This window comes from Emydura macquarii, unplaced genomic scaffold (assembly GCF_026122565.2).
Source record: "Emydura macquarii macquarii isolate MOO-44397 ecotype Brisbane River unplaced genomic scaffold, CSIRO-AGI_Emac_v2 contig_1451, whole genome shotgun sequence".
Taxonomy (NCBI): domain Eukaryota; kingdom Metazoa; phylum Chordata; order Testudines; family Chelidae; genus Emydura; species Emydura macquarii.
Window position 1 is genome coordinate 14,857,267 of NW_027131588.1, and position 24,387 is coordinate 14,881,653.

The window sequence follows — 24,387 nt, forward strand, 5'->3', positions numbered from 1 at the left end:
ATTCAGCTGCCTGTAGCCCATGCAGAACCTAGTCTGTCCTGGCAACGGGGCAGCTTGCATTAGCTGCTGTAGCACTTACAATATATTAGCATTCATTTACTGAGTGATAGCCAATGGAGAGCCTAGTTCCTAATATCAGCTCCCACTTGAATGATGGGAGCATCCTGAGTGAACCTTTTAGTTATTTGTCAGGGCTCTGACCTTCCTGTTGTCTCCATATAGTTCACTGCATCTATGTGCACCTACAGATAAGGACCTTTGATATTGTTCAAGGTACTTATTACCACAAATTCTCCATTTTAGGCTATTTTCAATATTTCTGAACTGAGCACTCTTTAGTCTATCTGGGCCTCCTTTACCTCTTCCAGAACATAGCACAAAAGGTAGCCTTGGGCACTCAGCTCACAGGAGGTAAAGGCCCATGACCATGAAATTGCTGTAGAATTTCCTAAATGTGGATACATACTTGGCACTAGTGGGTTTGAAGAGCTGTGGCTGAGTTTAAAATAAGGAGCTATCCTCTATAAATTGGCATGGTGGAGTGGGCTAAGGGAAGGCGATGGTGTGTAAGAAACACATAGGAGAAGAAAAGAGAAAAATGAATTAAAAGGATGGCAGATGTCAATCCTTCCCAAATCAGCTAGCTGATCAGTCAAGTTATTTAATGCACCCAAATATTGCCACTCACTATCACCAGTTTCATGTCAAGAACAGTTTAATCGGTAAGATTACAACACCAGTAGAATATTTGACAATCATCCATTTTAATGGGTTATTTTTCCTTACATGACAGTATAACATCATTAGAACAGCTCTAAATTATTTCATAAGACAGCCTAGCAGTAATCAGTTCAATCAGTTGCTGTAACTGACAAGCATATTATTAGAGTAAAATCTACATTGTAAGGGGATCTAGTATATAAATCTGTTTCAATGACTTTAGCAGATGCTGTTTAAAAAGTTGCAGTTAACTTCTGTCTGCATGGCTTAGTTTGCATCTGGCTCTTAAGCAGCTCAGTTAAGAGTACTTGTGTTAGAAGGCCAGATCCTCAGTTGCTATAAAGCAGAATAGCTCTAACAGTTTACCTAGCTAGCTTTTTTTCAAAATGCCCATGAAATTAGCAGTATGTGTTCCTATTCATTTTAGAATCACAAGTAACATGGAGGACTGACTGCAGAAGTGACAGTGTGAATTAAGTGTTTAGCTGCCTGAGTAACATTCCTTGTAGCAGTGAATGGTGCATTCTTATTTGAAGAAGTGACATTTCCCAAACCCAAAGTTGGACGTCTTTAATTTGAGCATGCTTTTAGCCAATTAAAAGTTCTCTAGTGAATTATGGCTGAGCATTTGGCAACAAGACAGACATGGCAATGGTCTGACCTTTCAGGTTGTAGAAAGGTGTTTGTGATGTTGGGTTTCCTAACGGAATGAACCCTGTGCCCTTTACACTTTTATTACTGCTTTTCCAAGGTTGTCTCCCTTTAACATTCCCATGAAAGCTGCTGGCATTTTTTCAAATCCTTCAGTAACATGTTCTTCACACTTAATTTTCCCCTGTGCAAAGAGAAGATGATTTCATTTTAATTTTTCTACCAGGCAGGTGATCTAAATTGTAGCTAGTTCCCTTCAACTCTCAATCTCTAGCAGCTGATCCTTAGTTTATGTGAGCTGGAGTAGCTCTACTGAAGTCAGTGTAGCTGCACCTGTTTACATCAACAAAGGAGATGGCCCTTTGAGAGTAAAGGGGTAAAGTCTGTAATGTAAGATATTTATGATTTTTGTTTTTAGTGACCCCTGGCCATTAAATAATGCTCAGCAAAAGTGATTTAAACCTGGATGCTGCCATCTATCATTAGTCCTCTGGCTGAAGGCAAATTCCCTTTGGAACATTAATTATTTCTGGAGAGGCTAACTGCAATAGGTCTAACAGAACGATGTGGAGTGTTAGAACTCCCCAGAAATGAGATTTCTCCTCCTCCCCTACTAAGTGCAATATTACCAACCCCAAGTGTTTAAAACCCATGAGAGGCCCCACAACAACTTTTGAGTTCTTTGATGCTTGGTGGTGATGTCTTTAGGATTCACATTTTCAAACTTTTCTCTGCAACCAACTGGTAAGAGGTATGATAATCACAAGAATTGGCCATGCTTTAAGTGGAAGGGAAAAGAATAGAGCAAGCATGTTGGTAAAATAGTACTCTAAAAAGGTTTCTCATTTGCTGGGGGGGGGGCTAGTAGTTGGGCTAGTGTTGAAATGGGTCTTGAGAGACCTGAATTTACCTTCAGGGATATTCCTGGCCACCTGCTCATTCCACTTGTCAGCTGACTGACCTTAACCAGAGATGAGTTGAGTTTGGTACCTTGCCCCTTCGGTTTTAGCTGAGCATAGGTTGGCTGCTGTATGCCCTACTGTTTTCTGTACTGTGTTCAGCATGGCTTGACACGGTCCTCCCCCTGCTTAAGGGATATGTTGGGTGTGTCTGACAGCAGACTTGGCTCTTGTTAGCATAGACAGTCCTTTGTAAACAAGGAAGTTGCAGCCTGCGTTCACATACTACACTCTGTGAAGCTATCACAACTTACCTCTTCAACCCATCTTAACAGTATCTTCAGGGCTTCTTCACGTCTGTCATTCCAGCGTGTGACGAGAAATCCTTCCATATAAAGCTCTTTCCAAATCATTGGACTCTGCACATAAGGTCCTGTTGGAGATGATGATAGACAAAACTCTGGTAATATTACTTCAGTTTCAAATCAAACCAATGTGCAGTAAGGAGAAGTTTTTGTAAGTGCGATGCTGATAAAACCAAGCTAGTCAGTGTGTTACCAACCCAAGGCTATGCTTCTTGACCAGACTGGGCCCTACACAAAATGGTGACAGTGGAGGTGCAGGCCCCATCCCCTGATTATAGCCCAGTGGTTAAAGCACTGACCTGTGATGTGGGAAACGGGATTTGAACTGGGCTCTGCCACTTCATGAGTACTCTAACCACTGAGTTGTGGGGCTCCCTCCATCTTTCCTATTGAAAATGTTCTACTGTGGATACATACTGAAAGAATCACTGGGCCACACACAGCGCAAGCATGAGAATAGCCCTGAGACTACAATGTTAGAGCACTCACATGGGAGATCCAGGATCCAGTCCCCCTGTGCCAGTGACTTTTCAAATAATCCTGTAGAATAGCTTCAATGAGATTCCATTGCTCAGTGGTTAGGGCACTCGCCTGCGAGGTGGCATATCCCAATTCAAATCTCTTCTTCCTCTCCCGTGAAGGGAGGATTTGAACCAGGATCTCCCATATGCCAGGCGAGTACCCCAACCCCTGGGCTAAAAGTTACAATAGGGTCACCACTTCCTCTTAGGGCTGGATCTGAGAGGAAAGGTCACTGGATCAGGCCCCACTAGTGGTTTAAGAGGAGGAATGCCAATCTTACCAAAGTTTGTGCATTACAGCTGGCACGGGGTGCAGTGCACATGCTCAGAGGTACCTAGGGAACTTTTATAGCAAAAAATTAGGCATGGAGCATTTAGACACCTGGAAGGTTCAGTGGCAGTTGAGTGGGGGGTTTTGTGATTCCCAGTGGGGCCTGATTCTGGGATTTATGGCCTAAAATAGCAGCTAGATGCCTCAGTCCTTTTGTGAATCTAGCCCTTAGTCAATAGTATGAAATTTTCAAAAGTCCCTAGGTGGCCTAGGCACTTAGTCTCTTTTTCAAGATATGTAGGCCCCTAAGTCACTTGCTAATGAAGTCAGACTCATTGAAAGCCAATGGGATTTAGGCACCTGTCACATTAGCAAATAGAACCTGGACTTTTAAGAATGTTAGAACAGATTCACCTACAGCTCCCATTGACTTTAATTGAGTTGACGATGCTCGGTACCAATGCAAATCAGACCATGAAAGCAAAACCATCTAAAGCCCTAGGGAAAGAGAAACTTGTCCATCTAGATGGCTATACTGTGTAATCAGCTTTGCTATGGAAATAGCATGCATCCATCTGTTTTACGATTGCTGCTTATGTTTACATTAAAAAAGTTGTTGGGTAAATACCACCTGAAAGATAAAAAGTTGGAATTCTTGAAACAAAGCAGTTCAAGAGGGAGTCAATTCCTCATCATTCTCTACTGCCCTCTGGTGGTGTGCAAGAGTTAGTCCCACATACACCAACTGTCACCATGTCTAGGTTCATGGTGGGTGCTCTGGCTGTACTTTGCAAGGGATCCCTTTTCTTGCTGGTTTTGGCATTTTCCATGAGAGATGCAGTCACTGCTTGTGCTGAGAATTAGTAATTTACACTTCTTGGGCAGTTCATTTCGATGGTTGTCCATCACAACTTTTACTCTTAAACCAATGTTCATTCCCCTCACCTCCCTACTGATGAGGTGGGTAGATGGACAATAAGGGTTGACTGTGGAACTGTTTCTAAATGATCTTTGATATTTAATATTCAATTGTTGACGTGAGGGGTTCTCGCAGATGAGGGGCATAGCCACCCCCTGACCCAGATGCAGCTTTGACTACCATAAGCCTTGCCCTGGGTCTGTGGAATTTTACCATTCCATGGTGGGAAAGGACCATTCGACTAAATGTGCCCATGCAGTTGTGTGTGTGTTTTGTCTGATTTGTAATTCCGGGCAAATACATCTTTGGTTTGGAGGGATGGACTACAAGATAAACTTTGTACTAAAAATGCAGCATTGGAGGTGCATTTGCTCCAGGCAACATATATTAATTTTGAGGGTTTGTTTCACATTGAAGCAACATAAAAACCCTTAAAGACTTCAAAGAAGGGCAGGTCCTCTTTCTGCATTATTTTTTTTTCCACCATAAAAAGTAATTGGCAAAAAGACTCCTACCTTTCTGGGGTACTGTATCATTGTACACAGAGATGGCTCCGCACACTGCAATCCTCCCAAATCTCTTCATTTGATTCAGAGCAATACTTGAAAACTCTCCACCCACCTACAGAAGTCCGAACATATACAAAGTTACAGATAAAACACACATTGGTCGTTTAGGGGCTGATCCTGTACACACTTAAGCATGTAAATAACTTTTCTCGTGAGTGATTTCACTGAGCAGTGCAGAGCTACACTGGGGCGCTACTCACTTGGGTCAGAAGCTTGACTCAGAAGCAGTGCTCTGGGCCTATCTCTGCTCTGTTATCTCACAGTCCCATAATATCCAGACCGAGGCTCAGGGTATTCTTGGCATTCTGCCCACTATTTAGAGAACGCCAGCTGTGTACACAGCATTTTAAAAACACATAAGATGACATAACGCCTGCCCTGAAGTGTTGATCTAAATTAGACAAAGGACAGAGAGGAGATTGAATGTGAGAGCAGCAGGATGAACAGGTTGGATCTAATTTAACATTTACAGGGAAGGGTGAGTGATGTTAAACAGTTAGAAGGCATGGTATGAGGATAGGGTTTCTGGTTAGCAGCTGAAGTCTAGCCAGAAGTAGGGAGTTTTTAGGAAGGATATGAGGGAAAGCAGCTGCTCTAGGGAGAAAAGGGGAGTGGACAAGATGAAGGCTTTGATGGAGATATAAAGAGCTGGCAGAGTACAGGCATAAATGGGGCTTAGAAGACTGTAAGTGCTAAGATACAGACTGGGCAGGATCTTGAAAGCAGGCACTAGAATACCAGGCAAGAATTTCTGCTAACAGTATTTATATTTACAGTATCCCATTGGGACCTCAGCACTGGAATGATCAGATCTTCCAAACCATCTGCAAGAGGCAGGAGTGCTAGTTATTTAAACTGGGAGAGAAAAAGGTATAAACTATTGTTCCACAGCTTGCCCAGCGCTACGTAAGAGTCTGTGCGAGAAGTATTTTGGAACAGCCTCTCCTAAGGTTGACAAAGTTTCACTGGCAATATTCTTTTTCCATTTGCTTGGCAAAATATTGAATGTTTTTTTCCCTGTATTTCTAAGTGGAGATTTTTCTGTTTATTTGTGCACCAGCTGTGCTGATGTCAGTCCACTTCTGGGAAATGCTTGTCATCCTGCTCCATAGCCAAGCTATTTCCAACAGGAGTGCCTCAGCATTTTAGGAGAGGACTAAGACTTAAAACTCTGTGTTTCTTTCCTCTTTACCACCCTCCCTACACATACAGTCTCTTGGCCCTGGTCTGCACTGACCTGGCGATTCGGCGGCAGCCAACGGGAGTTACACAAGCTACGCAGAGTGGCTTGCGTAACTCCCATCAACTGCTGTGCTTCCTTTCTGCGCGGCGTCTTCACTGCACTGCGCCGACGGGAACCGTGTGCCCGTCACCGCAGCGCTACGCCACTTGGGGTGGTTTTACTGCGTCGACTTCTGGATCGATTGAGCGAGTCTTCACTGACCACTCAATTGATCCAGATTCATGGCGGTGACTTTGCTGCTGTCAGCGTAGACGTACCCTAGGTTTCAGTTACTGACTTTCATTAAAACACTTGGTCCATATGGAGGCTACTTTTCTGAATGCTTAGATTAATTTTACATACAATCAAAACACAACTTTCCTCTCCCCATCCCCCAGAACAGGAAAAGCAAGAACAACTGCGAAAGCCAACTCCTTATTTCACGGTTATTCTTCCTTTCTGATGCTCCTGAACTGGAAGTTCACAAATCCTTGAAAAAACAAGCCAGCAGTTTTATCTAGCAAAAGAAGAATTTGAAAGGGAAAACTGAAACAGAACTTAAGCCCTGACATTCTCTACTGGGGCTATTTCTCACAGGACTATGCCACGACACTGCAAGCGCACATGTAAGTCACATGCAACGTGAATGCTTGAAACGAAGCTGCACTCTTGCTAACCCCACTTGGAACTCACATTATCAAAGTAGCAGTCGTAGCCGTCGGGTGAGGCTTTCCTCAGTGCCTCTTCCAAGGAGCCTACAGTCTTATAGTTAAAAACTTCATCAAAGCCAATCTGTTTCAGGTAGGCAACCTTTTTATCCGAGCCAGCGCAGCCAACCACTTTGCAGCCCTGTAGGAAAAGCAAAATACATCTTAACTCACAGGTGGTTTCAACATAAAATACAAAATGTAAGTGAGATGCTACATGGCACCTGAGCCTGCAACGCGCCTTTGCCTTTTCCTGCTCTGCACACCTTGGGAATGCTGCAGGTTCCCTAATTCCCCTGCCTTGAATGCCCTGTGAATGCTGCATCTCCCCTGCTTCTCTTTGCCCTTTACAGAAAGCATGCAGCAGGCCATGGGGGATTTACAAAGCATGAACTGCTACACTAAGGGTATGTCTACACTAGAAACGTAAGTCAACCTATATTAGGTGGACTTACAGCCACTGCAGTACTGACTGCAGTGGTTCATGTCCACACTGCCCTCCTTGGGTTGGTGTTGCATGTCCTCACCAGGAGCGCTTCCGCTAACCTAAGAGGGGAAGTGTGGGGAGCTGAGAGACGGATGTCTCAACTCTGCTGGCAGCTCCCTGCCTGGAGACCAGATGCCCCACCCCCCCTCCACGCTCCGTTCCCCACAGGGAGTGGAGGAAGCCACCCCAGCTTCTCTCCTCCCCATTCTCTGGTGGAAACTGGGGGAAGTCACCTAGGGCTTCTCAGCCTGCCTGTCTGCCCACTCTTCCCTGGGGAGCAGGGTCCAGCTGCCTTGATTTCTCAGCCTCCTCCTGCCCACTCCCCACCGAGCCAGGAAATTGACAAGGCTGCTCTGCTGTCTGCAGGGAGCAGGCAGGTGTGTCCAAAGCCACCCAGGCTCCCAGCTGGGGTGGGCGGGGTCTGAAACTGCTCAAGCTTCTCGCCCTGGCTCTCAGCCTGGAGCAATATCCAACCACCCAGCCCTCCAAGGGAGTGGAGGGGGCAGCTGGGCTCTAGATGCCATGAAATTGACAAGACACCTAACAGCCCTAAGGAACGCAATGTCTACACCCACTCTGTCTTGCCCCAACTACACCGACATGAGCCTTTGCCTTTTGTGGAGGGGGAGTTGTGATGTCGGTGTGGTAGGACACTCACATCGGTGGGAGGAAGGCTGAAGTGTTGACACTGACGTAAGTAAGTCGACATAAGCCAGCGTATGTCGACCTAACTGTGCAGTGTAGACCATAGGTGTTCAGTTAATCTTTGTCCTAGATTTTAGTGTTTTAGCCCCAGGGACCCAAAAAAGGAAGATACCAAATACAATTTTCCAGAGTATCAAGAGTCTCGTTTTCAAGGATCCATCACTGAAGGGGTTAAAGTTATGATGTATGACACAAACCACAACATTCACATTTCAGAAAACTTCTTAGAGACAGAAAAATGTTTCTAACAGTGTACGCACTCCCCTTATCCCCCTCCCCCTCACACACACTTTTAATCTCCTGTAAGGTACAACTATTCTATGGTGCTAACAAGCGAAGACTGGTTTGTGGTGTGTAATGGCAACGTATTGATCCTCTACAACTAAACACACAGTATGGTGTAGGGACAGGAGCATCTGGGGCCACTGACATGGAATGTATGAGGAAAGCACGTGCTGTATCACTTGCAAAGGAGAGTGCTGATTGCAAGGTTTGCCCCAGCTGCATGATAAGTGCAGGAAGGAATCTGGCATGGCATATTTTATTTATTTCCTGAGGGCAATAATCTGTTTCTCATCAGGCTGTTCACTACCACACTGCTAGGTACTCATAGCTAACTGCATCTGTGATCCTGGTTCTTGGAGTAAGCATGTCTGCTTTAGGGATTTCTGGGGATACTACTGACAGAACAGTGACGCGTACACATTGCAAACTGCTAGCTACGCTCCTGGGCTGAATGGTTTTAGTTAAATTCTCCCTCTAAAAATGCCTTGTGAGAGTTAAGCCACTGATCTCGGAGCAAAGCCCCATCTAAAAGACACTTTGTCCCCCTTCCACCTAAACACTCAAATCTCTCCACTCCTCTCCTTAACTTGGCAGGCTCTGGTGTTCATATGAACAATTCAAGACACTCACTCCGAGTTTAGCAATCTGCCCCACCACTGAGCCCACAGCCCCAGCTGCTGCAGTAACCAGCACCGTGTCTCCCGGCTTGATCTTGCAGATCTCAAGCAAGCCAAAGTACGCAGTGAGGCTGTAAGAGAAAGAAAATGTTCAGTGCAGATTGATGGAGACATTACAAACACAAAGTCAGATCATGCTACAGGTAGCTATTGGGGGGGGGCGGGGGGATGAGGGGAGAAGGGAGATTCATCCCACTAGAGAGTCCTTTTCCTCCTCCTATATGAAGTACTAGGAATTATTTATAATGTGTACAAAATCCATTCAAGCTATTTGAGTTGCCTGTCCATGGAAAGCTATACATCCTGCCAGTTTTTAAAATAAAATGTTAAGAAGCTTCTGTTCTGCACAGATCATAAATAGCAAGTTGAATGCTTTCCATGTGGATGGTCCTTCTACAAATATAGAGGTAAGAAAAGCAGCAAGTTATGAGGAATGAGGCAACAGAAAGTGTGAGTGGAATGGAATTTCTTCTGTATTTAGAGCAGGAACGCTATTCGATTGTTATAGATATGCTTTGGAGGCTGCTATTTGACAGTAGAATTCCACAGCTGCATTTTTTCAACTTCGTGCAAACTTTGGAAATACAGTGATATCAGCAGAGCATGATCAGTATTTTATGAGCCCTGTCTAGTTACCACTTAAATCAAAAGGAGTCCCTCCATCAAGGAGTCTGTTCCATCTGGAGGCTAGGTCTGCTTTTTAATTCCAGCACAATACTCCATCCCCATCACATATGGCCCAGAAGCAACTGTGCAGTCTCCATATAGGGGAAAAAGAGGGTCTAAATAAAGGCATAGAGCTATAAGCCCTCCCAGCCACAGGATGGGACAAAATTCAGTCTGTCTTCAGAGGCAAGAGCCTCTCAGAGCATGCACTGGTTAGGCTCAAGTGTGGTGTGGTGGAACCTGCGCACAGATTTCTGGAAATCTCAGTGCAGTGAAGTTTGGTTAGCCTTTATATCGCATGTCCCGTGACCTACCCTGGCATGCCAATTGTTCCAAGAGCCAAAGATCTGGGGATCTTTTCTGGCCAAGTAGGAAGCAGCTGTAGATCTTTCCCATCAGAGATAAAGTGAGTTTTCCAGCCTGAATTAGCCACAACATAGGTCCCTACTGGGTAGGTGGAATTCTTGCTTTCCACAGCCCTGAAAAGACAAAAGAAAGCCACACGTTACAAACAGCTGCTTCTCCCTAGCTTTATTAAATATTTACATAGGGCTAACACACGGCACTGTGTAAGTGTTAGGAGGAAACACTCCCTCTAAGCAGGTTAAAACATATCTACCTACACTGCAGGTTTCTTGAACCTTTTTCTGAAACAGCTGGTACTGGCCAGGGGAATTACCATGCCGGCTCCGACCTATGTTCCTAATACGTGTTAGGGAGGATCCCAAGCCAAAATCCTGATCGAAACACCAGTTCAGTTTGAATCCTGATCTGATCCCTGCAGCTTGGCCAGAAGGAGAGAGGTAGGTTGGAGAAATGGTACATCACAGGGGCAGAATAGAAGAGGCAGTTCTCTATTCAGTAAACCAGGTCCCTTTTCAAAGGCTGAAGACATTTCATCTCCTAAAGACTGCTCCTCTTGTAGGACAGGAAGAGCTCTTTAAGAGCAGCTTGTAAACGGTATCTGTTTGGAACCCTAATAATAGAGAAATTCATACAAAAATAACAACATTCAGCACACAATCCTTTGGCACCAGACACTGCAAATTCCCCAGCTTATTTGAAAAATTGTTACTGGAAAATCCATAGATTCTGAGGCCAGAAAGGATCACTGTGATCATATAGTCCGACCTCCTGCATAACACAGGCCAGAGAAAGCCTCCAAAATAATTCCTGTTTGGGTTAACTTTAAAGTTAGTGTTACAACTATTGACGGTACCTGACCTCTCGCTCAAAAGATTAGGGCTTAAATTTCCTCCAAACCCCTGCTTTCCCACATAGGAACACAAAGAAGTCTGATGATGATGATGATAGAAGACAGTATAGCATTCCTTGGTAATGATGAAATCATTGTATTCCTTATCAGCAAAAGGAGTAAGCTGACTAAAGAGTACACAGTCAGTAATTCCAGCTGAGAACAGTTCCTGGATGAGCAGTTATTTACAGAGCACGTGCTGCACACAAGATGACACTTCAGGATATGACCACTTATGCAACATTAGCCTTTCCTGCCCTGTCGTGTAAGAACTCCCTTCAATAGTACTGTTCATGTGAGTACCAGAAGGCAGGACAAATTTGCTTTTCTGATAGGTTACAGACTGATAAAGAAAGTAGTTGCCAAGGAATATGGAGTCACACAGAGAAGTACTGACTTAAAGAGAGAGCCAATTATTGGACTACATTTGTGGTTCATAATGAAAAAGGTTTAAGAGACCAAATAACCAAAGTTAGCCAAACTTATTGTCTAAAAACAAAACAGCACAATACAAAAAGGAGACATACATACCCTCCTTCCAGGAAGCAATTCTTATCTCACAGCATGTTCTCCTTACACAGAAGGTGTGCTCTACGCTATACCCCCAAAACCACTTATATTTATATCATGGCTGTTTACAAGTTAAAAAGCACTTTCTACATCATCTAAGATCTAACCCACCAGTCCCTTAACTTACTTTTCCGTACCTTTCCTTATCTCTCTTTTGGATAGCACATTTCAAACAAGTTGGACATAGACGTACATCCCAACATCCGCTAGGACACAACATTCATGTATCTTTGCTTTGACAAGCTTCCTATTTCCTAGTGGTAATTTCCTGACTTCAGCTTTGCAAAGTGTTATGGGATACTTGACATGGGTGAACAGGGTTGTGGGGATAATACATGCAGAAAAGTTCCAGAGGGGTAGCCGTGTTAGTCTGTATACAGCAAAAACAACGAGAATCCTGTAGCACCTTAAAGACTAACAAATTTCTGCAGGCATAAGCTTTCATGGGCTGCAACCCACTTCGTCAGATGCATGAAGACATGCAGTTAACTTCTGTCTACTTTACATATCTAATGTATTTTATATTAATATTGTGCACATAATACCTATTAATGTGCTGCATACTATGATTGGCTAACAAAGTAACATAAGCTGCATGCAACCATCGCTTAAAAGTGACACTGTACTTTCTCTAGTTCTCTGAGTCTCCTGTATGGAAGGATGATAGTTTGGGGGGGGGGGGAAATTAAGCAACTAATGACGACCTTACCTAGCAACTTGACTGCCTATCATTGTGTCGCCTTCCTTCATTAATCTCCGGCTATAAGGTCTGAAACACAGAAAATGCAGACGGAACCTTATTGTAAGTACAATATAATCACTACACATTATTGTCCATTTTCTGATTAAGACAGTGCATCGAAGGTCTCCCTACTGACTATGCCAGATATCTGCAGAGAGAGAGAGAGAGTTAGGTTCTCATTTTAACAACCCCCTCCTCCCAACAATAAAATATTGGTCCTAGCCAACCACTCATGAGTCACGCCTTGATCAACTACTGTCCTGGGATAATGAATTACAAAATGGTGGTCCCCTCTCATTACACGGTTACAATTAGAGAACGCAGCTAGTGCCTTCAATATAAGGACTGGTCAGGGACTGAGAAGAACTCAGTGTAATTCCTGGCTCTACCACAGACTTCCTCTCTCTGTGCCCCAGTTCACCACGTATAAAACAGAGATAACACTTCCATTCTCATGCCCCTCTCTAGACTAAACTCTTCAGGACAGGGAGTGTCTCTTGCTGAGTGTATGCACAGCACCTAGCACAGTAGGGCCTTGATCTCAGTTGAAGCCACTAGGTTTTATTGGAATATAAACAGTAATAATAATCATTAGGATTTGCAGCATAGATGAACAGAACTGTGTTTTACCCGAGTTCCCAAACTACCCGGTAAAATTCAGTACAGCCCAGTGAAATTCTGCGGCGATAGATTAGTGATTGCACAGTTCAGTCCTGTCTATTCTGCATGGCTGAACTGTGCTTGCGATTTGTGGAAGTGGGGAAGCTACTGTGTTGTAACTAGGTCCACCAATATGGCAGTTGCTACAGTGTAGATGGGACTTTGGTGAAGACGTAGATGGGGCTCTGGTGTTTTTACAGAGCAGTTAGCCCCGAGAGGAAAGCCAGATGCTCTGAATAAGCACTACTTTTAGGATTCAACTAGCAAGTCAAAGACGTAAACTAAACCAGTACTTAATTAAAAAGGGAGAAAGAAAAGGTACCTCATGTAAGGATCAACACTGAGAAACACAGATTCAAACAGCACATCTGCAATACAAAGGATTGGCAGTTATATTAGGACCTACAGTAAGTAAAAGCATCAGATGTTACAAGGCAGACCTCCTATCACAGCGTGCTCTGGATTCCCTTCGGAGCTACTAAGCTAAACTGACAGACGCCAAATCCAGTTTCTAGGCTTTGTCTAAGTTACCGCTACATTGTTAGCGGAGAAGGTAAACAGACATAGCTTTCTATTTGGTTTCTGAGACTGTTGTGGAAGGAAGGTTTGTGGGACACACCTTTTCTTCTCAGCCTGACTTCCTACCCTGTACCCCAGGGATGGGCAACCGGAGGCCCAGGGGCTGAATACAGCTGACTAGATCATTTTATTTGGCCCACCAGGGGTGTAGCCAACCGTGGGCCTGAGTGGACCATGGCCTGTCCAATCAGGCTCCAGGCCACCCAAATCAGAGCCTGAGAGGAGGTGGCTCTGCCAGTGCCCGGAGTGAGGGAAGGGGGAAGAGGAGATGGAGGAGAGGCAGCAGCTCTGCCAGTGCCCGGAGTGAGGGAAGGGGGAAGAGGCTCTGCCAGCCCTGAGCAGAGGATTCTGAACGGGGGCCAGAGGCAGCTCTTCCCACTGCCCAGAGAGGGAGAGGAGAGGCAGATGCTTCCTGGCACTGCTAGAGTAAGGGCAGGAAGAGGCAGATCCTCAGTCTTGGCGGGATCCCTCCGGGAGGACAGCGCCTAGGGTTACTGAGCAGGGGCAGTGCGTCCCGGACGGTGGGACCCCCGCAGGCCCGGTCCTGTCCACATTCCCGGAGCTTGTGGAGGTGAACATGGGCGGGCAGGTGTCTCTGCTGGTGTGTCCTTCTGCACACTAAAAAAAGGTTAGTCCGTGAGGGATGTGTGTAAACTGGGGTTTGGGGGAGGGTTTGTATTTAAAGGTTGTTCTATAAGGGGCTTTTATATGTAAGAACACTTTGTTTTACACTGTAAACGCACAGTTAATTGTATGTTACCATGCTGTACTGTGGCAAACATTTCTAAGTTATGCAATATGTCACCTCTTACGAAAAAAAGCATGGCCCACCAAAGGGATTCAATTGATTCTGCGGTCTTCTGCTTCCTTAGAAACTCAGAAGTCCAGACACCCAAATAGAGAGCTGTTTCCTTTTAAGACCTAAGCATAAAAGCCATTATTTCCATTATTCAGCCAAGAGAGGGTGCTAACAGACCACAATCACCCAAGGCAGATCATTTTGGACATAAATAATTTTAATACCCCCTTTACTTTTTCTGCCTTAAATCACAGAGACAGGATGTTGTTTGGTAATTTTGGACTACTTTGCTTTGGTTACTTTAAAATAAGTGTTTTACAAGAACTAATGTAGTCATTATTCTAGGTCTGCGCTCTGACCTGTTAGTAAAAAGACAAAATACAGTTATAACACCATCTACGTGAAGGAACATTCTCCTTACCTCCATCCTTTAGCTTTGGCAGCTCTGCCTCTTTCAGCTCAAAGTCACTAGTTTTGGGGAAGCCCTCAAAATGCTTTTTCAGCGTCCAAAACTTGGCTCTCACCATCTTGTGCCACCTGTGCGATAAGACAGCATACTCAAAAGCTGCAATGCAAATGGCTGCACAGCCACTATAAGCCGCCTCCCTGCAAGATTAGACGTTGTCAAGCAAAACCTGCCTGAACATCTTGATTTCTGCACGTCACAATTTCAGGGTAAGCCATGGCAGCGAGAAGATGCTAAGAATTTACCAGGTCTCTTATATTTGCACTTACCAAGATTTTTTTTTTTAAAGTACCTTTCCCTGCCTCAGTGGAGGATGCCCCAGAGCTGTCTTATTTATTCCAGGGACCCAGCCTAGAGCAGCCCAGGAACGGGAGGGCATTAAGGCAGCTTAAAGTCATTTCAGTCCCCACTCCACTGGGCTGTGAGTTCTGTGCCAGAGCTCTCAAAGACACAGCCCAGAATCTGATATATCCAGATAGAAATCTAAGAAGGTGGCTGTCTGTTTGATTGAGGATTTATAACCTCAGGATTTTCCTTATGCCAGCTAAATCTACAAATTCAGCCTGGTTAAATGGACTCAGCACTGAAAACCAATTGTTACAAGTTTTAGCCAAAGTTCAAATCACAGCTATCAAGGCCTCCTTACATTTTAACCCTGATACCGTGGCTAAGCTTTCCCCACACTTCTGCCAATCTGTGGTACAACACACATCGAAAAACTAGATAAACACATTTTAATAATCAAATGTTTCAAACAATGACATTAGAGTTTCTAAAGTTTAGAAGTACAGCACATTAAACTCAGAACACCCTTTAATCGGTGTTTTCCATAAGACAATACTTTAGGGTTGTTTAACCCTAGGGAACTTTCTCAGGTGAAGCTTATAGGTGTTTATACACACAAGCACAGCTTCCTTCATACCCTTAAAAATATAGATTTCCTCCCCCCCAGAAAAGGAGAAAAGTGGATACTCAGAACAGAGGTTTGCACTCTCTTCAGCTCCCGCTGGTAAGGAACCAAGTGATGTTCTGCTGGCTGATTTCTGTCAACAGGTTTAGCAGATCAATGCGAAGTCCAGTCAGAGGCAGGAATAGCCAACCTCACGATATCAAGGTTTCCTCTCTGTAAGGTGATCAGTCTTATAGGTTCTGGAACCTCAGTCTTTCCTCAGGTGGGTAGCCAATGGCAAAGATCGCAGTATTTATCTACAGGGGATATGAATTTCCTTTGCTCCACCCTACAGTGCCTATCTTCAAACTGTTAGCAAATCAGATGCAGACGTGATTTGACTTACTCCAATCGAGCGTCAATTAGGTCATTTGTAGAAAAAGTTCCAGTTCAGCAAACATTAACTCATAAAAGGGTCTCCCATGATTCAGCAGTTCTAAATACATGAAACATTTGCAGGTCACCCTAAGTGCTGATGCAGGAGCCCTCCAAAAATATACCTGCAGTTCAGACAAGAGAAGCTGTTTTTGGGGCAGCTGGCAAAAGTGTCTGCTGTTCACAACCAAAGCAGATATCATCTCGCAGCTTTTATGGAAAGTCCAAGGGAAAAATCCAATCATTAAAAAGCAACCTAATTTAAAAAGAAAAAAGAACTAAAACCAGCCATTCAGTGCACCCAACCATTAGCAAAACAAAAGTGGGTCCACACATATGACACACACCACTATTACCACTTTCTCCTTGTTATTCTCAGACCTATGGTTTTTCTGTTTTTTCAGACAAAACAATTTCAGCAACTCTTCTGTTTTAGAACTCCGGTACTGTTCTTGCCATTTTTATTTTTAACCTAAATCTTTGGGGACAAAGTTTACTTTAAAGACCATCATAAGGAAAAAATACCCAACCCTATATACCATTGAATGCCTTTTTGTTTCCTGGGACCTAGGGGTAAAATTTTCAAAAGCGCCAAAATGATTTAGAAGTCTCAGCAAATTTCAGCAAGACTTGGGTTCCTGAGGCATTGATTTCATGGGAGTTAGGTGCCGAAATAACAGAGGATCTGGGCGTGTATCCCTTTAGGCTCTTTGACTGTGTAACTATACCATATACCTGTATAGGCGCATTAGTTCTAATAATGGTCTTGCTGATTATCTACCTTGTACTGCCACTCTCCTTTAAAAGTCAACAAGCTGTTAAATATTAATAAGCTTTGGCACCATATCTCAGAGCATTGTAGTGAATTGCGGGGCACGGAAGGAACTCTGAACAGATGTCATTATCTTGGGCTTTACTGAGGGCCCCAATCTCTCGTTCCTGTCATCATAACCACACATGCTGAGTTCAAAGTTGATGCAGGATTTAACAAGGGGAGAGAATCAGCATAAAGCACCGGCCCTAACGACAAACAAGCTAAGGTAGCAGCACTAATTGGGAGTGGTAACCTTCCTTGCAGTTGAAAGCTTTGCACTGATTTCAGATATCAAAAACCCAGGCAGGGTGTGTGTTAACCCCATGGAGAACACACACAAGGTGTACATTACTTTGGCCCGCTCAAAACAAAAAAAATCAGCCCAACCCCAGACATTCAGCAACAGTACATGTTGCACAAGTGCATTAACTGATTTCACAAAACAACCAGCAGTACTCATCTAGCCACTGGGTCAAAGATTAGAAGCAAGCCTTTAACATGCAGGAAAGAGGATAAACCTATATGACATCATGAATTCCCATTTACCGTTTGTCTGCACGTCCTTTCAACACCCTAAATCCAAGCAAGAAAACTACACCTTTCACTTCAGGTTGTCTTTCCCATACAGCCCCTAAGCTTCTAATGTTATTACCAGAGCCACCTTAAAAACAGCCCCCCATAATCAATTACTGCATGATCAGGACTGAAGGAAAAGCCAGATGATATTGTTATCTGTGGCAATGGGCATGCTGAACACAAATAAAAGAGCAGGCACTGACTCGCGTCCTCTTTATATTTACATGTGGGGTGTATACCCACAACAGAACTACACAGTTGCACCAAAATGTCTTAAAGAGCCGCTGTACAACAGAACCTGAGGAAACTAGACTCATTTCACCTGGTGATTATTTTTTAAGCCTGTCAGCATGAAAACACATTGTCACGACTTGTCCTGACTTACACCCCTGCACTTCACGGAATTCATAAGTTTAATATAGCTCAGAATCCTAGAGATCATTTGCTGTGTTAATTTCTTTTAAAAACACTTCAGCTGACCTATGAGGCAATTTGTTAAGAGTGTCTGTAATTTTGTGTCCAGATTATTACGTCCACTTTAGAATGGGAATAAAGCCATTGAGCCACTGGACTCCATGTCAGCAATTCGCAGATGCATTTAAAGCCCTTGGTGTTGCCTGAGGTTCACAGAATACTGAGTATAACATGCTGCCTTACACTGGTTTATTGTTAAACTAAACTTTGAACATATATTCAATAGAGAATTCTAATATTATATATCTATAGATATATCTATAATTCTTTCTATATAGATTATTTTAATCATTCTATAGGATTCCATCACAGAGACACAATTAGCAAAATTACATTAATGGTTATAAAGGTAGGACATACCCCACCCATCAAAAATCTTATGAGACTGGAAATAAGAAGGGGAAAGACTTGTACACTCCTTTCCACCTTCACATGGCCTAACGTGCTAGTCATAACATATTCCAATCATATCCAACAGATAATCAAAAGCAGTGCGTATCCTGATTTCATCTAAATCACATCGTAATGCAAAGGCCTAAGCAACCATGTTTGCTTTTATGTCAGTTGTATCAACAAATCAGTACATTTGACTGTTCCACATTCCAGGTATTTGGAAAATCATTCTGCCATAACATAGTGGAGATGATTTAAGGTTGTGTGTTAGAGTGCAAATTTGTTTAATTCCTCTGTCGGTTAGTATTGTTTCTCCCTGGATTCTTTATTTAGTGTAAATGTGGAGTCAGACTCTGGTTTGTTTTGCTGCCTATCTCCGTTCTTTTGGACATATTGCTGTACGTGTGACCAAGGTCTGTGTAAGGCTTGAACTTGTTTTCAGCTAACAAGTAGTGGGTGGAAACTCATGTATATGGCTAACGAGCATACCTGATCATCAAGGACAATGGCTAGAGTAAATACTTGATAACTCAGAAGGCCAGATGCCCAATTAGTGATTCTGCCTCACAATGAGAACAGCACATTCCTTACACACACACCCCCAATGTACCCTCTTATCTTTAAGGAGTCTCCCCCTACCCCCCCAAGTGTAGTCAAAGATCCTTTGATGTAATTAAAGTGTCTCTGAACATATGCTAAGTGATTAAAAAAACCCATATATAAGTAACCTTTGCAACACCATGAATTTGAAGTTGATTTATCAGACTTCCCGGTATTGTGAATAAACCTCTTCAGTATTGTCTGTGCTGCCTGATTCTTGGAGAAAGAATCCTTCATGCTTTACATCTGTTTTTAGTCACATTCTCTCTGAAATGGCTTGGAGGTTTTCAGACATGCCTGACTAAAATGAAAAAGTTTATTCCTGAGCACAATAAATCCACTGTGCAATAATTCAGTGGTGGTTTTGTGTTGTGGGCAAGTGCCCAGAGTTAAAAAGCTAGAAAAATGATTCAGGGAAACAAATATCTTACCCTGTCGCCCCTCTTCCTTACCTGGTCTATTCAGTTGTTTGACACTCTCAGTCTCTAACAGTTAAAACAACAAAACATTTTTGAAGTACCTGTCAACAAACAACCTAAAGGACATTATAAATACTAGACTGTACAGGTCGTAGTCTGGAGTGACATCAGGGGACTGGACAGGATTGGACATTATGGAGTCTACATCTGGCTCCGTCAATGATTTGATAAATGATCTTGGTTATGTCTTTTAAGGCCTGATATTCTGAGCAACCGCAGGTCCCATTGAAGTCTATCTGCACTTCATCTCCCCCAGGAGCAATATGGGGATAATAATGCTTTCCTACCTTCATAAAGCACTTTCAGATCCATGAGGGGAAAAAATGTGCTACATAAGTGCTAAATCATAATAATAAAATTATTTGCAGGGCAAATTCTTCACACTGCATTATGAAATCGGAATCGCTAAACCAGCATGACCGTGCATTATGGGACAATGACACTGCATTCTTATTTCCTTCTGCAACGTTATCATAAGCTGACAGGATGTGAGTGCAAGTCATCATGAGTCAGCACTGCCCTACCACCTAACATCATGATGCCGCAAGGTCCAAACGACATTCAAGATTTTATCTGCCCTGCCAGGCAGACTCTCAGGGGAGAACCTGAGAAAACTGAGAATCTCCCATGAATTCTGGAAAAGGTGGGCAGCTCTATAGTACTGACTATCACCTGGATGCCCATTAAAATCTATAATGTTTGGGCATATACAAAACTAAATTTTAAGACCACGGGTGTCTTATAGCCCCAAATATTTCAGGGGACTGGTGATTGACAGGATAGACCAGTAGTTTTCAGTCTGAGGGTCATGACTTCCTGAGAAGACACAGATAGGTTTCAGGGGGCCATAACCACCATATCTTTTCAATCTTTTAAAACTAGGTTTCTAGCCCTTTTGATCATGGCAAAAACTTCAAAACCATTAACCAAGTGTAAACGGATTTAGAATGGGAATGAGGTCTGGCTACAATCTGCAGACAGCCTGAAACAGTAGCTCTAAGAGGTATGAACTGCTCTATTAGTCTCAACCGACGCCCGGGTGGATACTAAGGCCTTGTCTACACTAGAAAGTTCTGCCGACATACAGCCACCGCTATAATTAAATCGCTCTTGCGTGTTTTCACTGTCTCCTTCTGTCTGTGGAGGGCATTCACACCATCAGCTCTTTTGTGGACAAAGTGAGCAGTGCACTGTGGGGAGCTATCCCAATGTGCAACGGCACGCAGGGTGCTTGGGGGAAGGGTTTGCAATGCCTCACAGGACAGGCACAGCGTCACGTCATGGAGGTTCCTGAATCCCATCGTTCCATGGGCATCCGACTAGTTTGACAGCTGCTTTTAAACTGCCCTGTCAGCCAAGCTGACACTGCTGAGCACAGACACAAGAAGCCCACAGAAGCAGGGAGAGGGGAGAGAGTGAGTGTGTGTGTGAGAGAGAGAGAGAGACACACACACACAGGGAGAGAGACAGACAGACAGACAGTGTTGGGGACAGTGAGTAGAGCGTTTCTGCACCACTCATCCTGTCTCTTTGACTTCAGACAGCAGCAGCTGGAGGCAACCAACCAATCCCAAGGCAGAAGCTGCTACACAGACAGCTCTTAGCTGGTGTCCCCTGTTCCCCCACCTCCCCTTAGCAGAGACTGGGCAGGGAGAGGGACACAGCCCCCACCTCCCTCCCTGGCTCTGCATGGCACATCACTCCCCGTCCCCTGTAGCTTAGGGCAGGCAGGCCTTGTTGCAGTGAGTCAACGGGAAACTTTCTGGGGCTTTGAAAGGGGAGGGGCAGAGGTGGATGGCTGCAGGGCAGCGGAGCTCAAACCGCTTACCAGAGCGGCACTCACGATGGCATGCTGGGATAATCAGGAGGCTATTTTTAGCGATATAACCTAAGGGCGGTGTCTACGCACGTGCTTTTTCGCAAAAACTTTGCCGAAAAAGTCTCTACGCCTCTCGTCTAGGTGGTTTTATAGGGTCATTGCAGTGTGTACGCCAGAATTGTTTTGTCGACAAAAGTCTTCTTTTGTTGACAAAACTTTCTAGTGTAGACCAGGCCTAAATCTGTGGTCATGGAATGTGGCGTTTTTTCAACAAGCCACAGAATTCTCCATTGAGCTGCAACCAGGAGCCTGACATTTTGCTTCTTCTCCCTCTTTTTGGGACCAATATGCAGATGCTTCTTACTCTCCAGCTTCCCCTCAAAAGGAAAGTAACTGGATTACAGTGTATGTGCCCTGCTCTAGTCACTTGCAGTCTGACTATCCTTTTCTGGGGATGCAGACCCAAGCATGAACCAAACTGCTTCTCAGCTCCTCTGATATTTCAAAGGAGTTTTCACTGCAGCTGGCAAAGGATTCTGAGGTTTGCTTATGACCATTAAAAGGAGAGAGCACTGAGCCATTTGGAGAGGAAGCACTTTACTAAAGAAACCCATTACATTCCTTGAGCAATGGTGCATGGGTTCCCAAAATCAGAAGCCTGTTTTATTAAATGGCAATGCTGTAATCATGAAAACCCTGCGTGCATCAGACATGGTATCGCAGTGAATACTAAAAGCTGCCACGCTTTGTATAATTGGGGAAAAACTGATTGTGCCCTCTCTCTTAGCGGTTGTTAATATTATGTTGAGATCTGCCAGTCAAGCCAAAGCAGTTCTCCTTTCCAATGGCATGTCAGCTGATGAATTATGGCTGCCAGAGGTCAGCGATGCCTGCTTCGGAGAATTTGGAAGAGCCACAGTTTCTCAACACAGCTGAAGATGTGTCTTCTGCCCAACTTTCAACATGTGTTCAATACAGGTAGGAAGGCTCCATCCGTGAGGATGCCCTGTATTGCTGTCCACTCACAGGATGCACTACAAGGGGGAGGAGGGAGTGAAACAAATCTTTGAAGCTTTCCACCAATCAGATCTTGCAGCCAAGTTGGATTGCCATTGCTGTGTTGGTATTTGCACTGATGGTGCCCAAGCTTTGACAGAAAGCCAGTGAGCAGAATCCAGTCTACTGCATCCTCAGCCATTTGGACATATTGTTCAACACCCTGAGAAGCCTTGGCAGCTGAAAGGGGTCCAGTGGAGCTGGAAAAGAGACTTGATGAGGCTGTAAAAGTTCTGAATTTTTTAATGCATGCCTCACTGCTATTTTTTTTTAGAGGAAATGAGCACTCGATATCGGCAGCTCCACGGTTCATTGGCTTTCAAATGGCAAAGACCTGAACTCTGAGCACAGACAACAGGTAAGGATTTTCCTGGCGGAATGCAGCTCTGCTGTTGCTGAATAGGTCACTGACCAGCATTGGCTTGCTCAGAGTACTTCTTTCTAGGGGCTGGATAGGACACGGGTTCTCCACCTCAGGGATGCAGCACAGTCACCAACAGGTGTCAGGGAGTTGCAGCTACCCTACCCCTATTATTAAGTGGAAGAGGGATCCGAGGTAGACAGACAAAGGGCCCCAGATCTGTCCTGGTATGAAAAATGAGGTTCCCACTATGGAAAGGGTTGAGAACCACTGGGACAGACTATCATGCATTCTTAGTGTTGCAACACAGTAAATAAAAAATTCAGGACAAAGGCTCAGTGTTTAGAAAATTATTAAGAAAGAATACAACATATTTCAGAACATTAACTATGATCCCAATAACGATGACAGATTTTGCTTCCACTAAGTTCATTTGCAAAACTCCCATTAATTTACAAAGAGCAGAACCGGTTTTTACATTGTAACCACGGATTATTAGGAAGTGGCAGCTCTAACTTGCCCACCATCTCTGAAGTAATTTTATACAAATTCGGATTCTTAAGAGGCTGATTGCAAAGCATTTTTCAAAAGTTTAAAATAAATTTTACTTGCTTGTTTATCACATGTTGTAGGAAGCCTGAAAAACTTTCCATCAAGTTTCTTTACTAGCATTGCCCCTCTTCCAATCCACTTAAATTACGGCCAGATTTTAAAGAGTTCAGCTCCCATTCAGGCACCAAAATAAACGACCAGATTTTCACGGGCAGCACCAAATGTGCTGAGTGCTTGTAAAAAAAATCTTACCATTGGGTACGTCTTCACTGCAAAAGAAACCTGATAGCGAGTCTCAGAACCCAGGTCAACTGACTTGGGCTCCTGAGACTTGCACTATGGAAGCTGGAATGGGAATATCTACACTGCATGTTACTGACTTGTTCCTACAGATCTTATTCAGGAGTTGGGGGCTGTGGTAACAAATGATTGATTTTTCAAAAAATGTATCTCCCATCATTCAAAAGACATTCTCAAGTTAAAGCATATTTTAAAACAACCAACCCACAACTTTCACAATCCATGTGATACTAATAAACTCTGAACATTAATAAAACAAAGAATTTTTAAAATTTTGAGGCCATATATTGCTCTCTTTTACACCAGGATAAATCCAGAGTAATTCCATTAACTTAAATGTATTTACACTAGTGAAATTAGGGTTAGAATTTGTCTCTTACAGTATTTCTTACCGCTCCTGTTTCTTTCCTGCCTTACCCTCATCCTGGACAATCAAAATATACTTAGCTTCACTTTTTTTATAGTCCATTTCACTCTCTGGTTCTCCTGCACTGGGTCTGACGTTGCAGTGTTTAGCTTATATAAAGTTTTCGCTGTGAATTTATAATTTAAGGAAACATTTCTACTACTCTGAGATTTCTGGAAAATGCTGTTAATTACAAAACCTAGACTTTGGCCTACTGAAGTTTCTCTTTCAGAACTGGTTTGAGACAAGACAGAATTAGACTGACTTTGCAAACGTGAAAGAGCTTAGACAATGATGCCTTTTAATGATCATCAGCTCAGTCCCAGTGACTGCTGTGCATTCGTATCACCCATTACCACTAACCTGTGCAACTGTTAACAGGCGCAGTTTCTTTAGACACAGAAGTAAGGCTCCTCTGTTCTGCTCCACCACCGTTCTGGCTCAAAGAGGGTGCAGTCCACTATATAATTATCTGCACTTCCTCTGATGCCATCTGCT

At 43.7% G+C, this 24,387-nt stretch overlaps 1 protein-coding gene across 2 annotated transcripts; it reads right to left on the reverse strand.

The window, feature by feature from the left end:
* Positions 1 to 1,191: 1,191 nt before the first annotated feature.
* PTGR1 (prostaglandin reductase 1) lies at positions 1,192 to 24,334 on the reverse strand. 2 transcript variants are annotated; one of them, XM_067553212.1, is made up of 10 exons: positions 24,253 to 24,334; positions 14,691 to 14,806; positions 13,214 to 13,259; positions 12,199 to 12,258; positions 9,979 to 10,143; positions 8,952 to 9,069; positions 6,831 to 6,986; positions 4,862 to 4,967; positions 2,585 to 2,703; positions 1,192 to 1,555 (listed from the first exon to the last, which is right to left on the reverse strand). In XM_067553212.1, exons 2-10 carry the CDS (start codon positions 14,794 to 14,796, stop codon positions 1,445 to 1,447), a joined length of 987 nt encoding a protein of 328 aa, XP_067409313.1. In that variant the 5' UTR covers positions 14,797 to 14,806; positions 24,253 to 24,334; the 3' UTR covers positions 1,192 to 1,444. The 2 variants fall into 2 exon arrangements, with proteins under 2 accessions (XP_067409313.1, XP_067409312.1); XM_067553211.1 differs by lacking the exon at positions 24,253 to 24,334 and adding an exon at positions 15,708 to 15,998.
* Between the last annotated feature and the right edge of the window lie 53 nt (positions 24,335 to 24,387).